The 17,749-nt window shown below is 40.7% G+C and overlaps 1 protein-coding gene across 1 annotated transcript; it reads left to right on the forward strand.

Moving 5' to 3' along the window:
• Positions 1 to 15,472: 15,472 nt before the first annotated feature.
• Positions 15,473 to 16,604, forward strand: LOC139712139 (uncharacterized). The gene is made up of 2 exons (XM_071623973.1): positions 15,473 to 16,179; positions 16,301 to 16,604. Exons 1-2 carry the CDS (start codon positions 15,473 to 15,475, stop codon positions 16,602 to 16,604), a joined length of 1,011 nt encoding a protein of 336 aa, XP_071480074.1.
• Positions 16,605 to 17,749: the final 1,145 nt, after the last annotated feature.

Consider the following 17,749-nt stretch of genomic DNA (forward strand, 5'->3'; position numbering starts at 1 on the left):
TGAGCTTTGTTGTTGTTGTTTTTTTCATTTTCATTACTGGATCATTCAAAACAAGGTGAAAATAAGCATGGTCTCTGTACAATGTTTTGCGATTACCTAATCGCCGTGTGTTGGTAATCTCACATTAGTCACCATGATTATTGAGCTGCATTGTAATCAGCATAAACAACATAACATGCGCTTACCCCGCCATACCATGAGAATTATCTCGATGTCAATTTCACAATGTGCAATGTTCACTCTGCTGGGTTGCCAGGTTACAACGTAGCTGATGGGCTGGCATCAGGTAATGTGAACAAATTCAACTCATAATTGGATTGCTTTATAGAAGAACTTTTTTTTTCCTTTAACTCCCTAACACCTGTGTGCACAGGAAGGTTTGTTGCCCGTCGGGGAAATGAATTTCACCAATCGCATCATTCTTTATCTTGTACTTCTCCCGCATGAAATTTTACCTACCTCGGGCAAGAGCTGGAACTTTGTATACTGTAGATATAGCCAAGAAATAACCAGTTATAGTTACCTTTAGAGACTGAACAAAAAAGGTGGAAGGAAGAAACAAAATGCAATTATGATTAATGTGGTGTATATCTCTTGGTGGATGGATACGTGAATGACATGGTATGTTCAGCCGAGCCTTGCTGATTCAAAAATGATGCCCCACACGCAATGAGTGCAACGATCGATGCCGATGTGCGTTTAGATAGGACTGTTTATGGTGCCTTTTTGAAAACCACAGTACTTCATGGCGGATGCAAACAGCTTAATTTTAGAGCCTGAATTGTTAAATCTCGTTTTCATAAACAGAATTCTGGAATTGTACGGAGACGAAATGCCTCGAAGCAGGTCGTGGGTAAAAAATGAGAAGCAGAGTCAATCACTATAAAAGTCAACAACCACTGACACTCAACATATTGAATTTGTATCAGTATAGAATATGACAGTAAAAGCATGTAGTCTCGGCGGCACTCTGTCAGTTTCATGTGTGACTCCTTTCTCTTTATAGACCTTACAAAATATTCGCTGAATGGATTTCTTGAAAAAGAAAAACGGAAATCTCGTTTATGCTCCTGATAGCCAACCCATTAATACATGTCATTAAGAAAGTAAGCATATTGACGTAAACTTGCCCGCCTCAAGAAAAAGACTTTTTTTTATTGAATCAAGGAAAACGTTATATCACGGTAATCTCAAAAGGCGTACGTCTCACGATTAGCATACACGTATTTGTATGCTGTAGGCTTTCCTTATCCAGCGATAAGAAATCTAAATGGTGCCATACTATCTAAGAAACGCGTAGATACATGAATGGAGGTTGTGCTTTATGTTTTGAACATGGAAAATGCATTATTGAGTGTAAAGGTTACTTGATAAGGTACGGTATAGGCCTATGGCTGATGTATGCCTTATCATTAATCAATATCCCTGCTTTAGACGACACATGGCTTCGGTGATATCTTAACAAAGACACCATATCACGAAAACATAATTACAGCTCGTTAAGCATGGCTAGATAAGCACATATATCTCACAGCTTGCACAGCAAGTAAACTTTGTCCTCCACAGTGTTTGAACATTGTTGTGTCTGTGGTCACGCGTAAACACTAATCATGCATAAAGTTATAAAATAATACTGTAAGCCTGCTTGACTCCGTGATCAAATTAACATCCATTTATAAAAGTTAATATCCAAGCGATACAACTTTGAACTGTGACTGAATTTTGTTGTAAAGTGCTGTGAAACCAGTCATTGACTGTGTAAGAGCGCTATATAAATGATCCAACTGCATTGTATTGTGTATAATGTGATAATCAACCTGTAAAGACTATTAAAGTCCTTTAAGTTTTGAATGTTTTAGTTTTTCATGAAAATAAATCCAGGATGTAATTAAGCATTGGATAAGAAAGAGGCAATCACGTTCCACTGAACTGGAAAGCTTTATCCGTGAGATTGCACTCTTCAATGATTAGATTCGAAGTCAGACATGAATCTATGTTGTCGTAATCATAAGTCACGTGTCTAATACGGCACAACTAGAGATAAGTACATAGTAGTTCAGCATAACATGGAAAGCACTTTCATGATGGGGTCAATATTCCATCTTTGACAAGCCTATATACCGTGATCTCATTGTTTATAGGCCTATTACTTGAGGGTGTTTTAAACCATCAGAGCAAAGAATGCAGGTCTATCTAAGAATCGAACTCATCTCTTCCAATTACATATTGCTATCAATCCACTTGGCATTCTCCAATTTATTTTACGTATAATACAATGCAATACAATCCGACAGTATAGAATACAATTAAGGATTGATGAGCTGTTCCGATATGGATCATCGTTTAACAAAATGCGGAAAAACAAATTAAAAAAAACAGCATTTTGATTAATCATGTGAGATACACAAGCGGTAAAACGACATTTGCTCCTGCGACGATTGCTCTAGTCTTATTTCTCCAGGGACTTATCACGGGAGCAACTGTCATGGAACCTATACAGAAACACATAACTTTTTACGTAGGCCCTACATGTATCCAGAGCTGAAGATTAGATTTGAAAAAGATATTTTCAGAGCATTTTCATTTTGCAGAAGTTTGTGGATATAGACTGCGTGGTGATTACGACGAGATTATTTAACAGTTTTTGATGCAGTAACCGCGAAGTTCCTGTCACCAGCAACAGTTATAGATGCTGGGTTATTGAGTATATAGCTCAGTTAAAGGTAGGGATTTCAGGATCAATACAACTCAGCATTCGTTGATGTACCAAGGGGTAGGATTGTTTACGGATTCATATAGAACTTACATAGGAAGTAGTGGATAATACTCTAGAAGCCAGTGAAGGGAATGTAATAGAGACAGTGATGGATATTTCCCAATCTCAAACACAAGATGTGCTGCTCAATTCTGCAGGTGTTGCTGACGATTTACGTAGGAATAAAGAAAGGAAATAAATTACAATAGTCAAGTCTGGAGAGAATGAGTAGCCTTACCACGTTGTTCTTCAATATTTGGCACATATGAACACTTGTTAATTCCACGGCCAACAAAAAAAAAAAGGCTCAGCGCTATTGCTCTATTGTATTGCGATTCGATTGTGAGAGAGAGAAAAAAGTGATATCTTTGTGAATATGAAGGGGAGGTTTCGTTTTGATGATTGAAGCATTGTCATGTTGTTGAGTGCATAAATTATTTTGTGTTGTTTGAAGGTTTGCATGGTGAAGTAAATGAGGAAGAAAGATTTGCGGTGACACCATGTGTATGTAGTCCTTAACCGGATCGTTGTTTGGCAGAAGAGCCTAGAAAGAGGAGAAACGAAGAGGGAAGCGACATATGGGGGTTGTGAGGAGGGCAAAAAGTGAAGAGTGGGAGACAGTAATGGGCTAGAGGTTGAAGTTGCACTAGTGGAGACGGTAGAGAAAGGAACACAGAGAGTGGTAAGGAAGAATAGTGTGAGAATCGAGTAGGATGTTCGGACATCGTTAGAAGGGGAAAGATGAAATAGAAGGGAAGAGGAAGAGGAAGGAGTTGAATGTTGGAGAATCATGGAGATAGGGGAGAGCAGTAAAGATTCTCATTCATGAAACCAAGAGAAGAAAAACGAAGTCGGCGAACAGTGTGGCTATGGAATGCGGAATCAATGGAGAAAGGACGAATAATCCCTCGAAGGAAGGGTAAGTAGAGGAGAGATGAGAATATGTTGAGAGAAGGGAGAGAGAGAGAGAGAGAGAGAGAGAGGCGGGGGGGGGCAAAGAAAAGAAGTAGAAAAGAACAAATTGAAATTCAAGACGTAAATTAGAGGGAGCTAGTATGGATCCTAGAATGAAATGCTGCTGAGGAGAAGGAAAAAAAATTGGAGAGGAAAATTGATGACAGTTAAATCCTGAAAAGGTTCCTGTGGGAGAAATGCAAAAAATAAGAAATCAAAATGAGGTTAAAGTGTAGACCTGAGGAGAGAAGACAAGAGAAATAACCTGTGGAGAAATGTGTAAATTAATACTAGTGGTCCTGAAAAGGACCGTTGGGTTGTATGGAAGGAAGAAATAAAAGAAAAAGAAGAAAGAAGAGAAGAGAACAGAGAAGAAAAGAAAGATAAGCAGTGTAGAAACAGACAAAAGTGTAAGAGAGAGAGGGAGAGGAAAGAGAAATGAAACACTAAGTAAAGGTGCTAGTGAAAGTAGAGCAAGAAGTCTAGTTATAAGAATTACTAGGAGAACTGAGGAACTTGGCGTTTCGGGCAGGTTGACTGTCCTTCGTCAGAAGTGAAGCGTGATCTGAGAAGAGGCGGGCTATATATGGAGAATGCGGACCTAGATGGAAGTGGTCGGTTGAGGCGGGCTCGCAGGCGAGCTGAGCGTCGGCTGTTGGTGGAGTGTTGCGGTCGTTGATGCGTTCTATTGTTCTCGGAGTGTGTTGATGGCGGAGTTTATCTGTGAGAGCTAACTTGGCTGTTTAGCAATAGTAGGTCGTGGCCGGAGATTGGAGTCCGGGTTAGTAGTTGGGGTGGACGCCGGTGGTGTGGATGACTTGTGTCGGTGAGGGCGTCTTCTGGAACCAGCGATAGGTGTGGTCGTGAGTGGGAGGCGCGGTTGACGTCGTGGGCGCTGTTGTGAAGAGGTGGGGGAAGAGATATGAGAGGAAGAAGTAGAGGGGGAAATGTGCTGTGGAGAGAGTGTGTTGTTGTTGTTGTCATTGTTGGTGTTCGATGGTTTGTTGATGAGAGGGAGCCAGATGTTGTTGATGTGGAGTCCAGTATCCTGTGTAACAGTGTCGTGTGTGTAAATTTCTATGGCTTCTCTGATGCGTCGTGTGTTCCAGTTTTTGATGGATGTGATGAGTTTGCTGTCTTCCCAGTTGATGCGATGTTCCGACTATTGAGCGTGTTTCACGATGGCTGACTTTTCCCATTCCGAACGTCTGTAGCATTTTTGTGTTCTTTCAGTCTGGTCTCTAGCGATCTCCCTGTTCCACCTATGTAGACTTTGCCGCATTCGCATGGGATACGGTAGACACCTGGTTGTTTGTGTTTGGGGTGCTTGTCTTTGTGTGAGTGCAATGAATTGTGAAGTTTGTTGGAAGATGTATGACGGACCTGGGGGGCGTTTCATCAACGAGTTCGTCGGAGGTTTTCATCGACAAATTTGCTATCAGCCAGTCAGACGCAAGGATTTCAGTAGCTTTTAACAGTTGTCGGCGTAAATCACCGACAAAAAGTTTCATGAAATACCCCCCTGGATGTTGGCGGACTTGAAGATGGGTTGTAGTTTGTGCGAGGTGGCGCCGAGGTAGGGAAGATTTACAGTTGTGATGGGCTGTTCCTTGGCTGCTTGGTTGGGATGAGAAGGTGCCTGAGTGTTGATTTTGTGCTTGGGGTATTGGTTGATAGTGGTGAGTACGTGTGTCTGTGATATGTTCGAGTTCTTGTCGAAGATGTTCTTTGTCGCTGATTTCATGAGCACGTCGGACGAGAGCGTTTGGTACTGACTGGCGGACTGCTGGATGATGGAAGGAGCGGTAGTGAAGATATCTGTCAGTGTGAGTGGGTTTGCGGTAGACCTGGTGAGAGAACGTGCCAGCGTTGGTCTTTGTGACGAGAACATCGAGGAAGGGGAGAGAATGATTGTGTTCCGTTTCCACTGTGAATGAGATGTTGGAATGTTGTTCGTTGAAGTGTGTGAGGAAGTCGTCCAGTTGATCTGCTTGGTGTGGCCAGATGGTGAAGATGTCGTCGACATACCGGAGCCAGAGTGAAGGTTTGAGCTGTGTCGTGGCTAGTGCTTGGCTTTTGAAATGTTCCATGTAAATGTTGGCAATGGTCGGTGAGAGGGGGGAGCCCATGGCTGCGCCTTGTTGCTGTTTGTAGTGTGTGTCCCTCCATCGGAAGGAGGTAGAATTGAGACACCATGTGAGGAGGAGGTCGTGTATCTGTTGTGGTGTGAGTTGTGTTCTGGAAGAAAGAGAAGGGTCATCGGTGAGACGTTGTTTGCTGATGTCACAGGCTTCGTTGACAGGAACGCTGGTGAAGAGTGATTCTACATCAAAGCTGACGAGGGTGTCTGTAGGGTTGATAGTGGTTTGAGAGAGAATGTCAATGAAGTGTTTGGAATTGTTAATGTGGTGTTCTGTGTTGCCAACGAGTGGCTGTAGAATGTCTGACAGGTGTTTGGCTGTTTCGTAGCAGGGGGAACCTCGTGTAGAAATGATGGGGCGGAGAGGCACTGATGGCTTGTGAATTTTGGGTTGCCCAAAGAGGATGGGACATCTGCTGGAAGAGGCACGGAGTCTGAAATAAAGTTGTTGAGGAAGGGCATTAGATCGATGAAGTTCGAGGAGCTTGGCGTTGAGTTTCCTCTCGGTGGCAGGAGTCGGGTCACGTTTCAGTTCGGTGTATGTGGGGGTGTGGAGGATGTCTTGTATCTTTTGTTCGTATTGTGTTTTGTCCATGACGACCGCGGCGTTGCCTTTGTCTGCTTGAATGATATGGATGGATGCGTTGCTTTGTAGAGTCTTCACCGCTGTTCGTTCTTCTTTTTTTGAGGTTGGGCTGCGGTGGCTTGGCTGTGGAGAGAGCTTGAGTAACAAGGAGTCGAATGTTGTCGGCTGCGGCTTTGTTCAGGTATCTGAGCTTGGGTTCCGTTTGTTGTATGATTTCTGTGAAAGGAATCTTCTTGGGTGGTGTTGCGAAGTTAAGCCCTAGGGATAACACGTTGTGTTCGGCTTGTGTGAGGATGTGCTGGCTTAAATTGACAACGGTATGGGCGGCGGGCGGCCTGTCTCGTGTGTATGTACGGGTATGGCTGTTATGTAGTGTGTTGAACTTCCGTATCTGCTTGTCGCTGGTGCGGAGAAATGTGGTCCTTGCTGTGTGAGAGTTGAAGGTCTGTATCTTCTGGAGGTCAGCAGGATGTAGTATTTGTGACAAGTGTGTTTGTGAGATGTTGATTTGTTGATCGATTGTGTGAAGTTCTTGTCGAGTATGGGCTATGCGTTCTCTGGTGAGGGAGAGGCCGGCTTGGTGAAGAATACGTCGAGCACGTGGAGTTTGCATGGTTGATTTCAGCTGTAGACCAGGAGGGATGATACTGTGATCTCGGCATCTTTTCAGAAAGGTGAGATGATTGGAGAGTTTAGATTGTTTGACTAGGTTCCGTTGAAGTAGGCGAGACGATCGTTGCGTTTGCTCCCCGTAGAGCTCGGTTATGCAGGCCCGTAGCCAGGGGGGGGGGGGGGGGGGGGGGTGCGTCGGGTGCGTACGCACCCCCCCCCCCCCCCCAAATTCTGAAAGGTCCACTTTTTCATAATAACGGTTTTTAGCAATTCTCAAGATAACAATCCAAATAAATATAAAGACACATTATATGCTACGTAAATGTGGAAGAGTACGTTTAACAATGTTAAAAATAATTGTACGAAACCCTTTTGTTGTATGAACCATCGGATCGTCCCCATGCACACAAACACAAATGTTATGTATCAATTTGTGCGAGCTATTACATATTGAAAACTTTCGGTCATCTGCGAAGCCGCGCTTCCGCGCGAACGCTACAACACGTAAAACGGGTCAAAAATCGACGCGTTTTTCCACAAAATCTGCCATAACTTTTAAACTGTTTAAGAAGCAAACTTGGGGCGCCCGGATTCTGAAATTGGACACTTTAGGGATTATTTATGTGTATATATCTTTATTGTAACATTTGTTGCAGTGACGCAAATTAGATCAAAAAAGTACCTTCTGAGTAAAATTGTCTATGGCGAACAGTCCAAATTTGACGAATTTGAGCATATTTTGCCGTCTTGCAATTCTTCCAGACGGGATATCTCGAGAACGGAAGATCGCACAAACTTGGGGCGCACGGTTTCAGAAAGCAGAGGTTCTGCCCATTTTTGTGACATAAGAATCTTGTCCATTGGTTGAGCAGTCCTGACGCAAATTTGCAGTAAAGCTAGACTACCCATTCACAATTGCTGTCATAGGGAACGTGTACAATCCATACAGAACTATCACGTGACGAGACTACCAACGAAAATTTGAGCCGTTGTCCTTCACTGTCTGCCGTTGTCAGCAGTGTGAATTCCTGTGATTTCAAGCTTTTGTTTCTCGCCAAATATCATTTTCAACGCAATATCCAGATACAGTTGTATGTGAGACATTATCTAGATACGTAGCAGCCTTATTGACAACATAACTGTTAAGTTTGGGAGCAAAAACGACCAAATACATTCCACATTCCATCTCATTTTTCGATGATGGCTGTAGTCGGACTGGTGCATTTCCTTCGGAGGTGGTAATAATGTAAGTAGTTGCAACGGTCACCTTGCCACCTGCTGTCTGCAATCGGGCGCTTATATACACGTGTTGTACACAGGTAATCAACTGAAATAATGTTGTAAAGGAATGATATGCTACTATAATTTAATAAATAAGAAATAACCATTCCAGTATGTATCTTAGTGTGCACAGTAAGACAGATCAAATCAAATAGGAAAACATCTGAGCACTAAGCCTGAGGTCTGAATTTGCACTCAACTTCTTCCAATGGCTAACGGATGTTCAATTTTTGAATTTCACTGACCTCCAAATTTCACAAAGAAAAACCCTCTTAGCATGATGGTTAATATGACATTTGACTGATATTGGAGATGTTTGCGAATCGGATCTACTACCTTTAATATTATTAAATTTAAAATGATTATTTGAAAGTTCGGAAATGCTGGAAATATTCTACCACAAGGAGGCAAAATATAAATGGTTCACATTTACAATTCATTTTGTTTTAAAAATTTTCTTATTTATTTTCGTTTTTGACAAACTCGCATACCAACGGCTGATATACTGTATAGTAAAGTGAATGTTTCATCTTCCAAACAGCATCCAATGGGATGGAAAACTCCAACTGAAAGGTGGACACCGTGACCATACTCGCTAAAGAAAACGCGTAATAGGGGTCGTTTTTTCTCACGGATTAGATGGAAAGTGTGATGTACGAGCGTATATAATCAAAGGGTATCAAAAAGACCGAAATTTGGGAAAATGGTATATTGTTCAATCATGATGAAGTACTTCTTTAGGGTGCAGGAAACATTTAAGGAATACTTGTTTTTAAGGCCCGAAAAAATCATATGATCATTACTCGTTTAGGGGCCATTTTGAAAGTCCATGTATGAGCATGGTGTCCACCTTTTAATTGTCGCTACCCCTCCCGGGACAGTATCAAAGGACCGTTTTGTTAATTAACGCAATCCCCCCTTCCTTTAAAAATCCTGGCTTCAGGCCTGCTAACGCGGGTATACAATAGAAAAAATAACAGTTAAAACAACACCAGGAAAATCACTTTTCTCAATTTTGCGGCGCGCTACGCGCGCAGAGTCTCGAACACAATTAAACTTTGCAACTTCCTGGCAAAATGAGTTTTTACTATTTCCTAGATGAAATACCGTAACGCGATTGCATGCAACAGACAAAAATACAAATTTCTTCGAGACTTTAAAACGTCATTAAAACAGTCAAAATTCACAATTTGCGGCGCGCTTCGCGCGCAAATTCTTATACAACTTTTGTAGTTCGGTCGTCCAAAGAATATATATATATATATATATATATATATAATTGTGTGTGTGTGTGTGTGTGTGTATGTGTCATCATTGGTATTGGTACCGAAGGTCCGTTTTTTTAGTGACCGCACCCCCCCCCCCCCCTTGAAAAATCCTGGCTACGGGCCTGGTTATGTGTTGTTTGAAGGTTTGCATGGTGAAGTAAATGAGGAAGAAAGATTTGCGGTGACACCATGTGTATGTAGTCCTTAACCGGATCGTTGTTTGGCAGAAGAGCCTAGAAAGAGGAGAAACGAAGAGGGAAGCGACATATGGGGGTTGTGAGGAGGGCAAAAAGTGAAGAGTGGGAGACAGTAATGGGCTAGAGGTTGAAGTTGCACTAGTGGAGACGGTAGAGAAAGGAACACAGAGAGTGGTAAGGAAGAATAGTGTGAGAATCAAGTAGGATGTTCGGACATCGTTAGAAGGGGAAAGATGAAATAGAAGGGAACTGAGAGGAAGAGGAAGGAGTTGAATGTTGGAGAATCATGGAGATAGGGGAGAGCAGTAAAGATTCATGAAACCAAGAGAAGAAAAACGAAGTCGGCGAGCAGTGTGGCTATGGAATGCGGAATCAATGGAGAAAGGACGAATAATCCCTCGAAGGAAGGGTAAGTAGAGGAGAGATGAGAATATGTTGAGAGAAGGGAGAGAGAGAGAGAGAGAGAGAGAGAGGCGAGGGGGGGGGGCAAAGAAAAGAAGTAGAAAAGAACAAATTGAAATTCAAGACGTAAATTAGAGGGAGCTAGTGTGGATCCTAGAATGAAATGCTGCTGAGGAGAAGGAAAAAAAAATTGGAGAGGAAAATTGATGACAGTTAAATCCTGAAAAGGTTCCTGTGGGAGAAATGCAAAAAATAAGAAATCAAAATGAGGTTAAAGTGTAGACCTGAGGAGAGAAGACAAGAGAAATAACCTGTGGAGAAATGTGTAAATTAATACTAGTGGTCCTGAAAAGGACCGTTGGGTTGTATGGAAGGAAGAAATAAAAGAAAAAGAAGAAAGAAGAGAAGAGAACAGAAAAGAAAAGAAAGATAAGTATCAACCCTACAGACACCCTCGTCAGCTTTGATGTAGAATCACTCTTCACCAGCGTTCCTGTCAACGAAGCCTGTGACATCATCAAACAACGTCTCACCGATGACCCTTCTCTTTCTTCCAGAACACAACTCACACCACAACAGATACACGACCTCCTCCTCACATGTCTCAATTCTACCTCCTTCCGATGGAGGGACACACACTACAAACAGAAACAAGGCGCAGCCATGGGCTCCCCCCTCTCACCGATCATTGCCAACATTTACATGGAACATTTCGAAAGCCAAGCACTAGCCACGACACAGCTCAAACCTTCACTCTGGCTCCGGTATGTCGACGACATCTTCACCATCTGGCCACACCAAGCAGATCAACTGGACGACTTCCTCACACACCTCAACGAACAACATTCCAACATCTCATTCACAGTGGAAACGGAACACAATCATTCTCTCCCCTTCCTCGATGTTCTCCTCACAAAGACCAACGCTGGCACTTTTAGTCCATGGGCCAAGACCAGATTTTAACGATATTGGTACCACTTAAAGGGACAAATTCTGCTTATGCATTTTGAAATGGTATGTATCTGTAGATGATATTTTGCTATGATAGCAATTCCAGAGAAGTAGCTTAGTCTCAGTATCAGCCGTTAACCCTCATAACTCCAAATACCTTTTTTAAGCTCGGTAAACCATGGAGGGCACAATCCGCTCCCTCTATAATTTTCAATATTTTTCTATCAATTGCTCTGAAATGTGGCACAAATGTAAATCAAGACATACTCTACAAAATGGCACCATCAAAAATTTTCTTGGAAACCACAAAGAGGGAGCAATTTGTCAAAATACAAAGAAAACAAAGAAAATTCCATTAAATAATATTCAATTAACTAATTTTAAGACATGTGTCGGGCAGTTAAGGCAAAAATGCAACTAGTTTTTGCTGTTGATTTCTATCTAGACATATTAAGACACATTTGAACTTCATTTTGACCTTTTCGGAGCATTTACAGGTCCAAATCCTAAGAAAATGGTGTTTACCACAGAAAAAAAAATCAAGACAAAACACAAGAGGGCGCTGTAGCTATTTCAAACATAATTGAATACTTCCTGTAAAAGTATAACATTTTATTATTTTATATTGTGAATACATAAAATAATAAGTGACAAGAAACCTAAAACCGGAGCAAAATGTGAAACAGAACTTGCCCATATTTATTTGTTGCCATGGTAACCAAAATACTTTAAGACTAATTAAACATATCTTATACAACGTATGCATGCGTAATAAGTTTCGGGGAACGACATCAAATTTGGAGGTGATCAGACAAGATATCAAACTTATAGTGAGCAAAATTTAATTTTCAGTATCAGTGCCTAGAGCACTCTGCAGAGTGGATTTGGCGCTATATAAAGCATATCAATTATTATTATTATTATTATTATTATTATTATCATTATTATTATTATTATCATTATTATTATCATTATTATTATTATTATCATTATTATTATCATTATTATTATTATTATCATTATCATTATCATTATTATTATCATTATTATCAGCGGAGCACCTCCCTCTCCAAATTTTTGCTATTTTGGGGATGATAACAATTCATCCACTGTCACATAATCAAATGCGAGGGCATCCCCATTCCACACACGCGAGCTGTTGCATTCTTCGTGTTCTTAGAGTTGTTATTCAACTATGCGATCAACACTTTGGGGAATAATTAGGGGGAAAGAGTGAAAAAAAAACCCCGGCATTTCAAAGGACACTATCAACAGCGAAATTGTATCTGTCACCTTTTATTACAATCATGATTACTATATTCGTAATCAAATAATTCTGTACTACTCCAAATAATCAGAGCCACTATCATCACCAACATTTTGATATCATTTTGACATAGACACCTCAACAAACAACTCCCAAGTACCAACACGCCAATAGCGAGATATCTACATATTCAGCACAATTAAGAGCGCAACGAGAGATAACATCCTTCTTAATACTAACAATTCTGCAAAACGGGTGAGTTAATGTTACATACGAAACGCTCTTCAGAGCAAATTTACTTCGACACTTAATGGAAAGGATAAAGTGACAGGAAATAGTATGGATAGTGCCATGATAATCATACCAAAAGATATACGAAAAACGAACATTAATTTCAATTCAAAGAAACTAATGAGCAAACACAAAATAGGCACGCAGATGTATATCATGGGCGTTAGTCGAAAAGAGAGAGTTTTGGGGCGGCTTTTTTTTTCTGTTTTGTTTTTATTGGTCACCGCCATGCAACTTCAGAAAGTCAGCAAGCCTCGATATAACTGGGGAGTAGCAAATGTCCGCAAATGCAAATAGAGCTATGTCGACGGAGCAAATTAGTGTTTGTTGCAGAGTATTTGTCAGAATTTTCAGAGCAATTGCATTTTTTTTTTCCCTTCCACAGGGTGTTTTATTCATACACATATTCAGAAAGTCACATTTACAAATAATTTTTTAAATACAAAACATCGACAAAGAGTGGCCTACTGCACTTGTACATATAACATATAACTTATATCATTTTTTTTATTTTATTGGCAGAAATAACCCTGAAAACACTATGAATATCATGCAATTTTAATATTCAAAAGCACTTAATAAATAAAGCCCATTTCTTCACAAAAGTTTTTTCTCTACTATTCATTTGACTTATACATTTTTCCATCTCAAAATAACATTTTATCTCAGATATTATATGTTCGAATGACGGAACGGTCTTTTTTAATTTCGCTGAAAAAATTTCTCTTCTTATAACAATCATCATACAGTTTAATGCACTGTTGTTGAGACCATATAATCCGAATAACTTGTGTTGGTTTGTAAATACAATTTGTTTATCTATCTTCAAAAGTAACCATCGCTCAAATTTATTCCATATATTATTTGAATAAGGACATGAACAGAATATATGCATTATGGTTTCCTCACTGTCATTACAAAACGTACACTTTTTATCTGTTACAAAACCAAATTTTAAAAGAGCATCTTTCATATATAATATTCTATTGAGAATCTTAAATTGAATCCACCTCATATTAATATCAATAGTTGATTCAAAAGGAATTAAACAGTATAAAGACCATGTTTCATCATCAAGATCCAACATGCTACTCCACTTAACAAAACTGTTACAATGTTTTGACGTGTGTCTTAACAACGTTTGATAAATATCAGAACAACCTTTCTTATGTTTCAGTATTACATTTAAACCATGAGGAATAAAAGGGTCTGCTATTTTCGACATGCGGTTTTTTGCAAATGATTGGATAGAATTACACAGTCCACCGTGCTGAAGAAAGTTAGTTTGTATATCAAACTTCCTCTGAAATTCAAAATATGAAAGAAATTTTCCATCATTATCTAACAAGTCATTTATAAAACGTACACCTTTTTCACACCAAAACTTAAAATATACAGTGTTATTATTCATTTTAATCAAAGGATTATTCCAAAGAGGCTGGCTTGCCCAATTATCATTTGTATTGATTTGTAGAAATTCTGAAAAAGCCAGAAGTACCTCTTTCCAAAAATCATTAGACATTACATTGGCAAGTTTTTTGTAGTACAGTGACCCCATAAATAATGCATTTTGGTGGAGTTTCATAAGTCTGGAACAGGGAAGAATTATTATAACGATCCCCTCTGACACAAGGTATATAAAAAAAACAACTCCAAGTAGATACCAAGAAACAAATAGAATTGCTCAATCGAAATTACTTTGCTCCTAATTGTCATGCGTCATGCTAGAATAACCAAATTGCGAGAAGCACAATTAACACAGCCCCCCCCCCCCAAAAAAAAAGGATAATTTCTTTAATTGTTGAATGACTTACTCAATATCTGATAAATCATTTGAAAATGTGATATCCAAGTAAAAAAAAAAACAAATTCTGGGTTTGGGGTAAAAGTCTAGGAATGGGAATGGACAAAGATAACTATCCATTTCCCTTGCTGTATACAACCCTTGGGGTACGACCGCGGTCATTTGCTGGTATCAAGATCTGCAAATACCTTGTTTGACGCTGTAATCTAACTTTATATATAATGGAATTTACATCAGTACTCTCTTCTGCTCTGTATAATCTTGTCATTTTGAACTGCCATCTTTATTGTGATTACTCCATAATTTCAATTTTCATTGTTCTTTCAAACAGGAAATTTATTATCATATATCTTATCATAATAATATGTAAGCCTTGATTAGGCTATGTCTTAAATATTCATTGATACAATAGTCACTCATCCAGATGTAGCCCTTGAATTGGCTATAAAACTGTATAAAAACAATGTTAAATTGTTAGTTCTTGCTCGGCAAAAGATATGAAAATATGCACAGTGGAATGTAGCAATTTATCGTAGAAATAAATTTCCATGGGTATTTTAGCGAGAAAATGAATGACAATGAATAATAAGAAAATACCGTTTTGCGATAACGTCTCCCATTCTATACATTTTTTCCTACATAAAGAGAGCTACCATGTAGAACAGCCTTTGGATATGGTCTCGGCTGCCTTGAACGTAGACTATCACTCCACAGAGAGATACACCGCGTTCAAAACAGTGCGCTCCGTGGAGACTGTGCTTTATCGTTCTGTGTATAGTCTCGATTCAGACGCGCGGGCTGATTATTAGAGCCCAGAATGCATCGATTAAAGACTACATTTTCATGACTAAGCTACTCATTTGGAATTGCTATCATAGTTTGATACACTTATATATGCCTAAAAAACAAAACGGCACCACAAAGGTTTTGTCCCTTTTGGTGGTACCAATATCTGACCTGGCCCATGGACTATTTCTCTCACCAGGTCTACCGCAAACCCACTCACACTGACAGATATCTTCACTACCGCTCCTTCCATCATCCAGCAGTCCGCCAGTCAGTACCGAACGCTCTCGTCCGACGTGCTCATCAAATCAGCGACAAAGAACATCTTCGACAAGAACTCGTACATATCACAGACACACTCGCCACTATCAGCCAATACCCCAAGCACAAAATCAACACTCAGGCACCTTCTCATCCCAACCAAGCAGCCAAGGAACAGCCCATCACAACTGTAAATCTTCCCTACCTCGGCGCCACCTCGCACAAACTACAACGCATCTTCAAGTCCGCCAGCATCCAGGTCCGTCATACATCTTCCAACAAACTTCACAATTCATTGCACTCACACAAAGACAAGCACCCCAAACACAAACAACCAGGTGTCTACCGTATCCAATGCGAATGCGGCAAAGTCTACATAGGTGGAACAGGGAGATCGCTAGAGACCAGACTGAAAGAACACAAAACATGCTACAGACGTTCGGAATGGGAAAAGTCAGCCATCGTGAAACACGCTCAACAGTCGGAACATCGCATCAACTGGGAAGACAGCAAACTCATCACATCCATCAAAAACTGGAACACACGACGCATCAGAGAAGCCATAGAAATTCACACACACGACACTGTTACACAGGATACTGGACTCCACATCAACAACATCTGGCTCCCTCTCATCAACAAACCATCGAACACCAACAATGACAACAACAACACACTCTCTCCACAGCACATTCCCCCCTCTACTTCTTCCTCTCATATCTCTTCCCCCACCTCTTCACAACAGCGCCCACGACGTCAACCGCGCCTCCCACTCACGACCACACCTATCGCTGGTTCCAGAAGACGCCCTCACCGACACAAGTCATCCACACCACCGGCGTCCACCCCAACTACTAACCCGGACTCCAATCTCCGGCCACGACCTACTAACAGCCAAGTTAGCTCTCACAGATATACTCCGCCATCAACACACTCCGAGAACAATAGAACGCATCAACGACCGCAACACTCCACCAACAGCCGACGCTCAGCTCGCCTGCGAGCCCGCCTCAACCGACCACTTCCATCTAGGTCCGCATTCTCCATAAACATCCCGCCTCTTCTCAGATCACGCTTCACTTCTGACGAAGGACAGTCAACCTGCCCGAAACGTCAAGTTCCTCGGTTCTCCTAGTAATTCTTATAACTAGACTTCTTGCTCTACTTTCACTAGCACCTTTACTTAGTGTTTCATTTCTCTTTCCTCTCCCTCTCTCTCTTACACTTTTGTCTGTTTCTACACTACTTATCTTTCTTTTCTTTTCTGTTCTCTTCTCTTCTTTCTTCTTTTTCTTTTATTTCTTCCTTCCATACAACCCAACGGTCCTTTTCAGGACCACTAGTATTAATTTACACATTTCTCCACAGGTTATTTCTCTTGTCTTCTCTCTTCAGGTCTACACTTTAACCTCATTTTGATTTCTTATTTTTTGCATTTCTCCCACAGGAACCTTTTCAGGATTTAACTGTCATCAACTTTCCTCTCCATTTTTTTTCCTTCTCCTCAGCAGCATTTCATTCTAGGATCCATACTAGCTCCCTCTAATTTACGTCTTGAATTTCAATTTGTTCTTTTCTACTTCTTTTCTTTGCCCCCCCCCCCCCCCGCCTCTCTCTCTCTCTCTCTCTCTCCCTTCTCTCAACATATTCTCATCTCTCCTCTACTTACCCTTCCTTCGAGGGATTATTCGTCCTTTCTCCATTGATTCCGCATTCCATAGCCACACTGTTCGCCGACTTCGTTTTTCTTCTCTTGGTTTCATGATTCTTTACTGCTCTCCCCTAACTCCATGATTCTCCAACATTCAACTCCTTCCTCTTCCTCTTCCCTTCTATTTCATCTTTCCCCTTCTAACGATGTCCGAACATCCTACTTGATTCTCACACTATTCTCCCTTACCACTCTCTGTGTTCCTTTCTCTACCGTCTCCACTAGTGCAACTTCAACCTCTAGCCCATTACTGTCTCCCACTCTTCACTTTTTGCCCTCCTCACAACCCCCATATGTCGCTTCCCTCTTCGTTTCTCCTCTTTCTAGGCTCTTCTGCCAAACAACGATCCGGTTAAGGACTACATACACATGGTGTCACCGCAAATCTTTCTTCCTCATAAATTATTTTGTTGTATCATAGGATACCTACACCCAGCGTTAGTCTCACACAGGAGAGTTGAATAATGTGAGAGGGAAATCACA

Source organism: Diadema antillarum, unplaced genomic scaffold (genome assembly GCF_040938485.1).
Source record: "Diadema antillarum isolate AM-2024a unplaced genomic scaffold, OU_Dant_1.0 seq00001761_RagTag, whole genome shotgun sequence".
Taxonomy (NCBI): Eukaryota; Metazoa; Echinodermata; class Echinoidea; order Diadematoida; family Diadematidae; genus Diadema; species Diadema antillarum.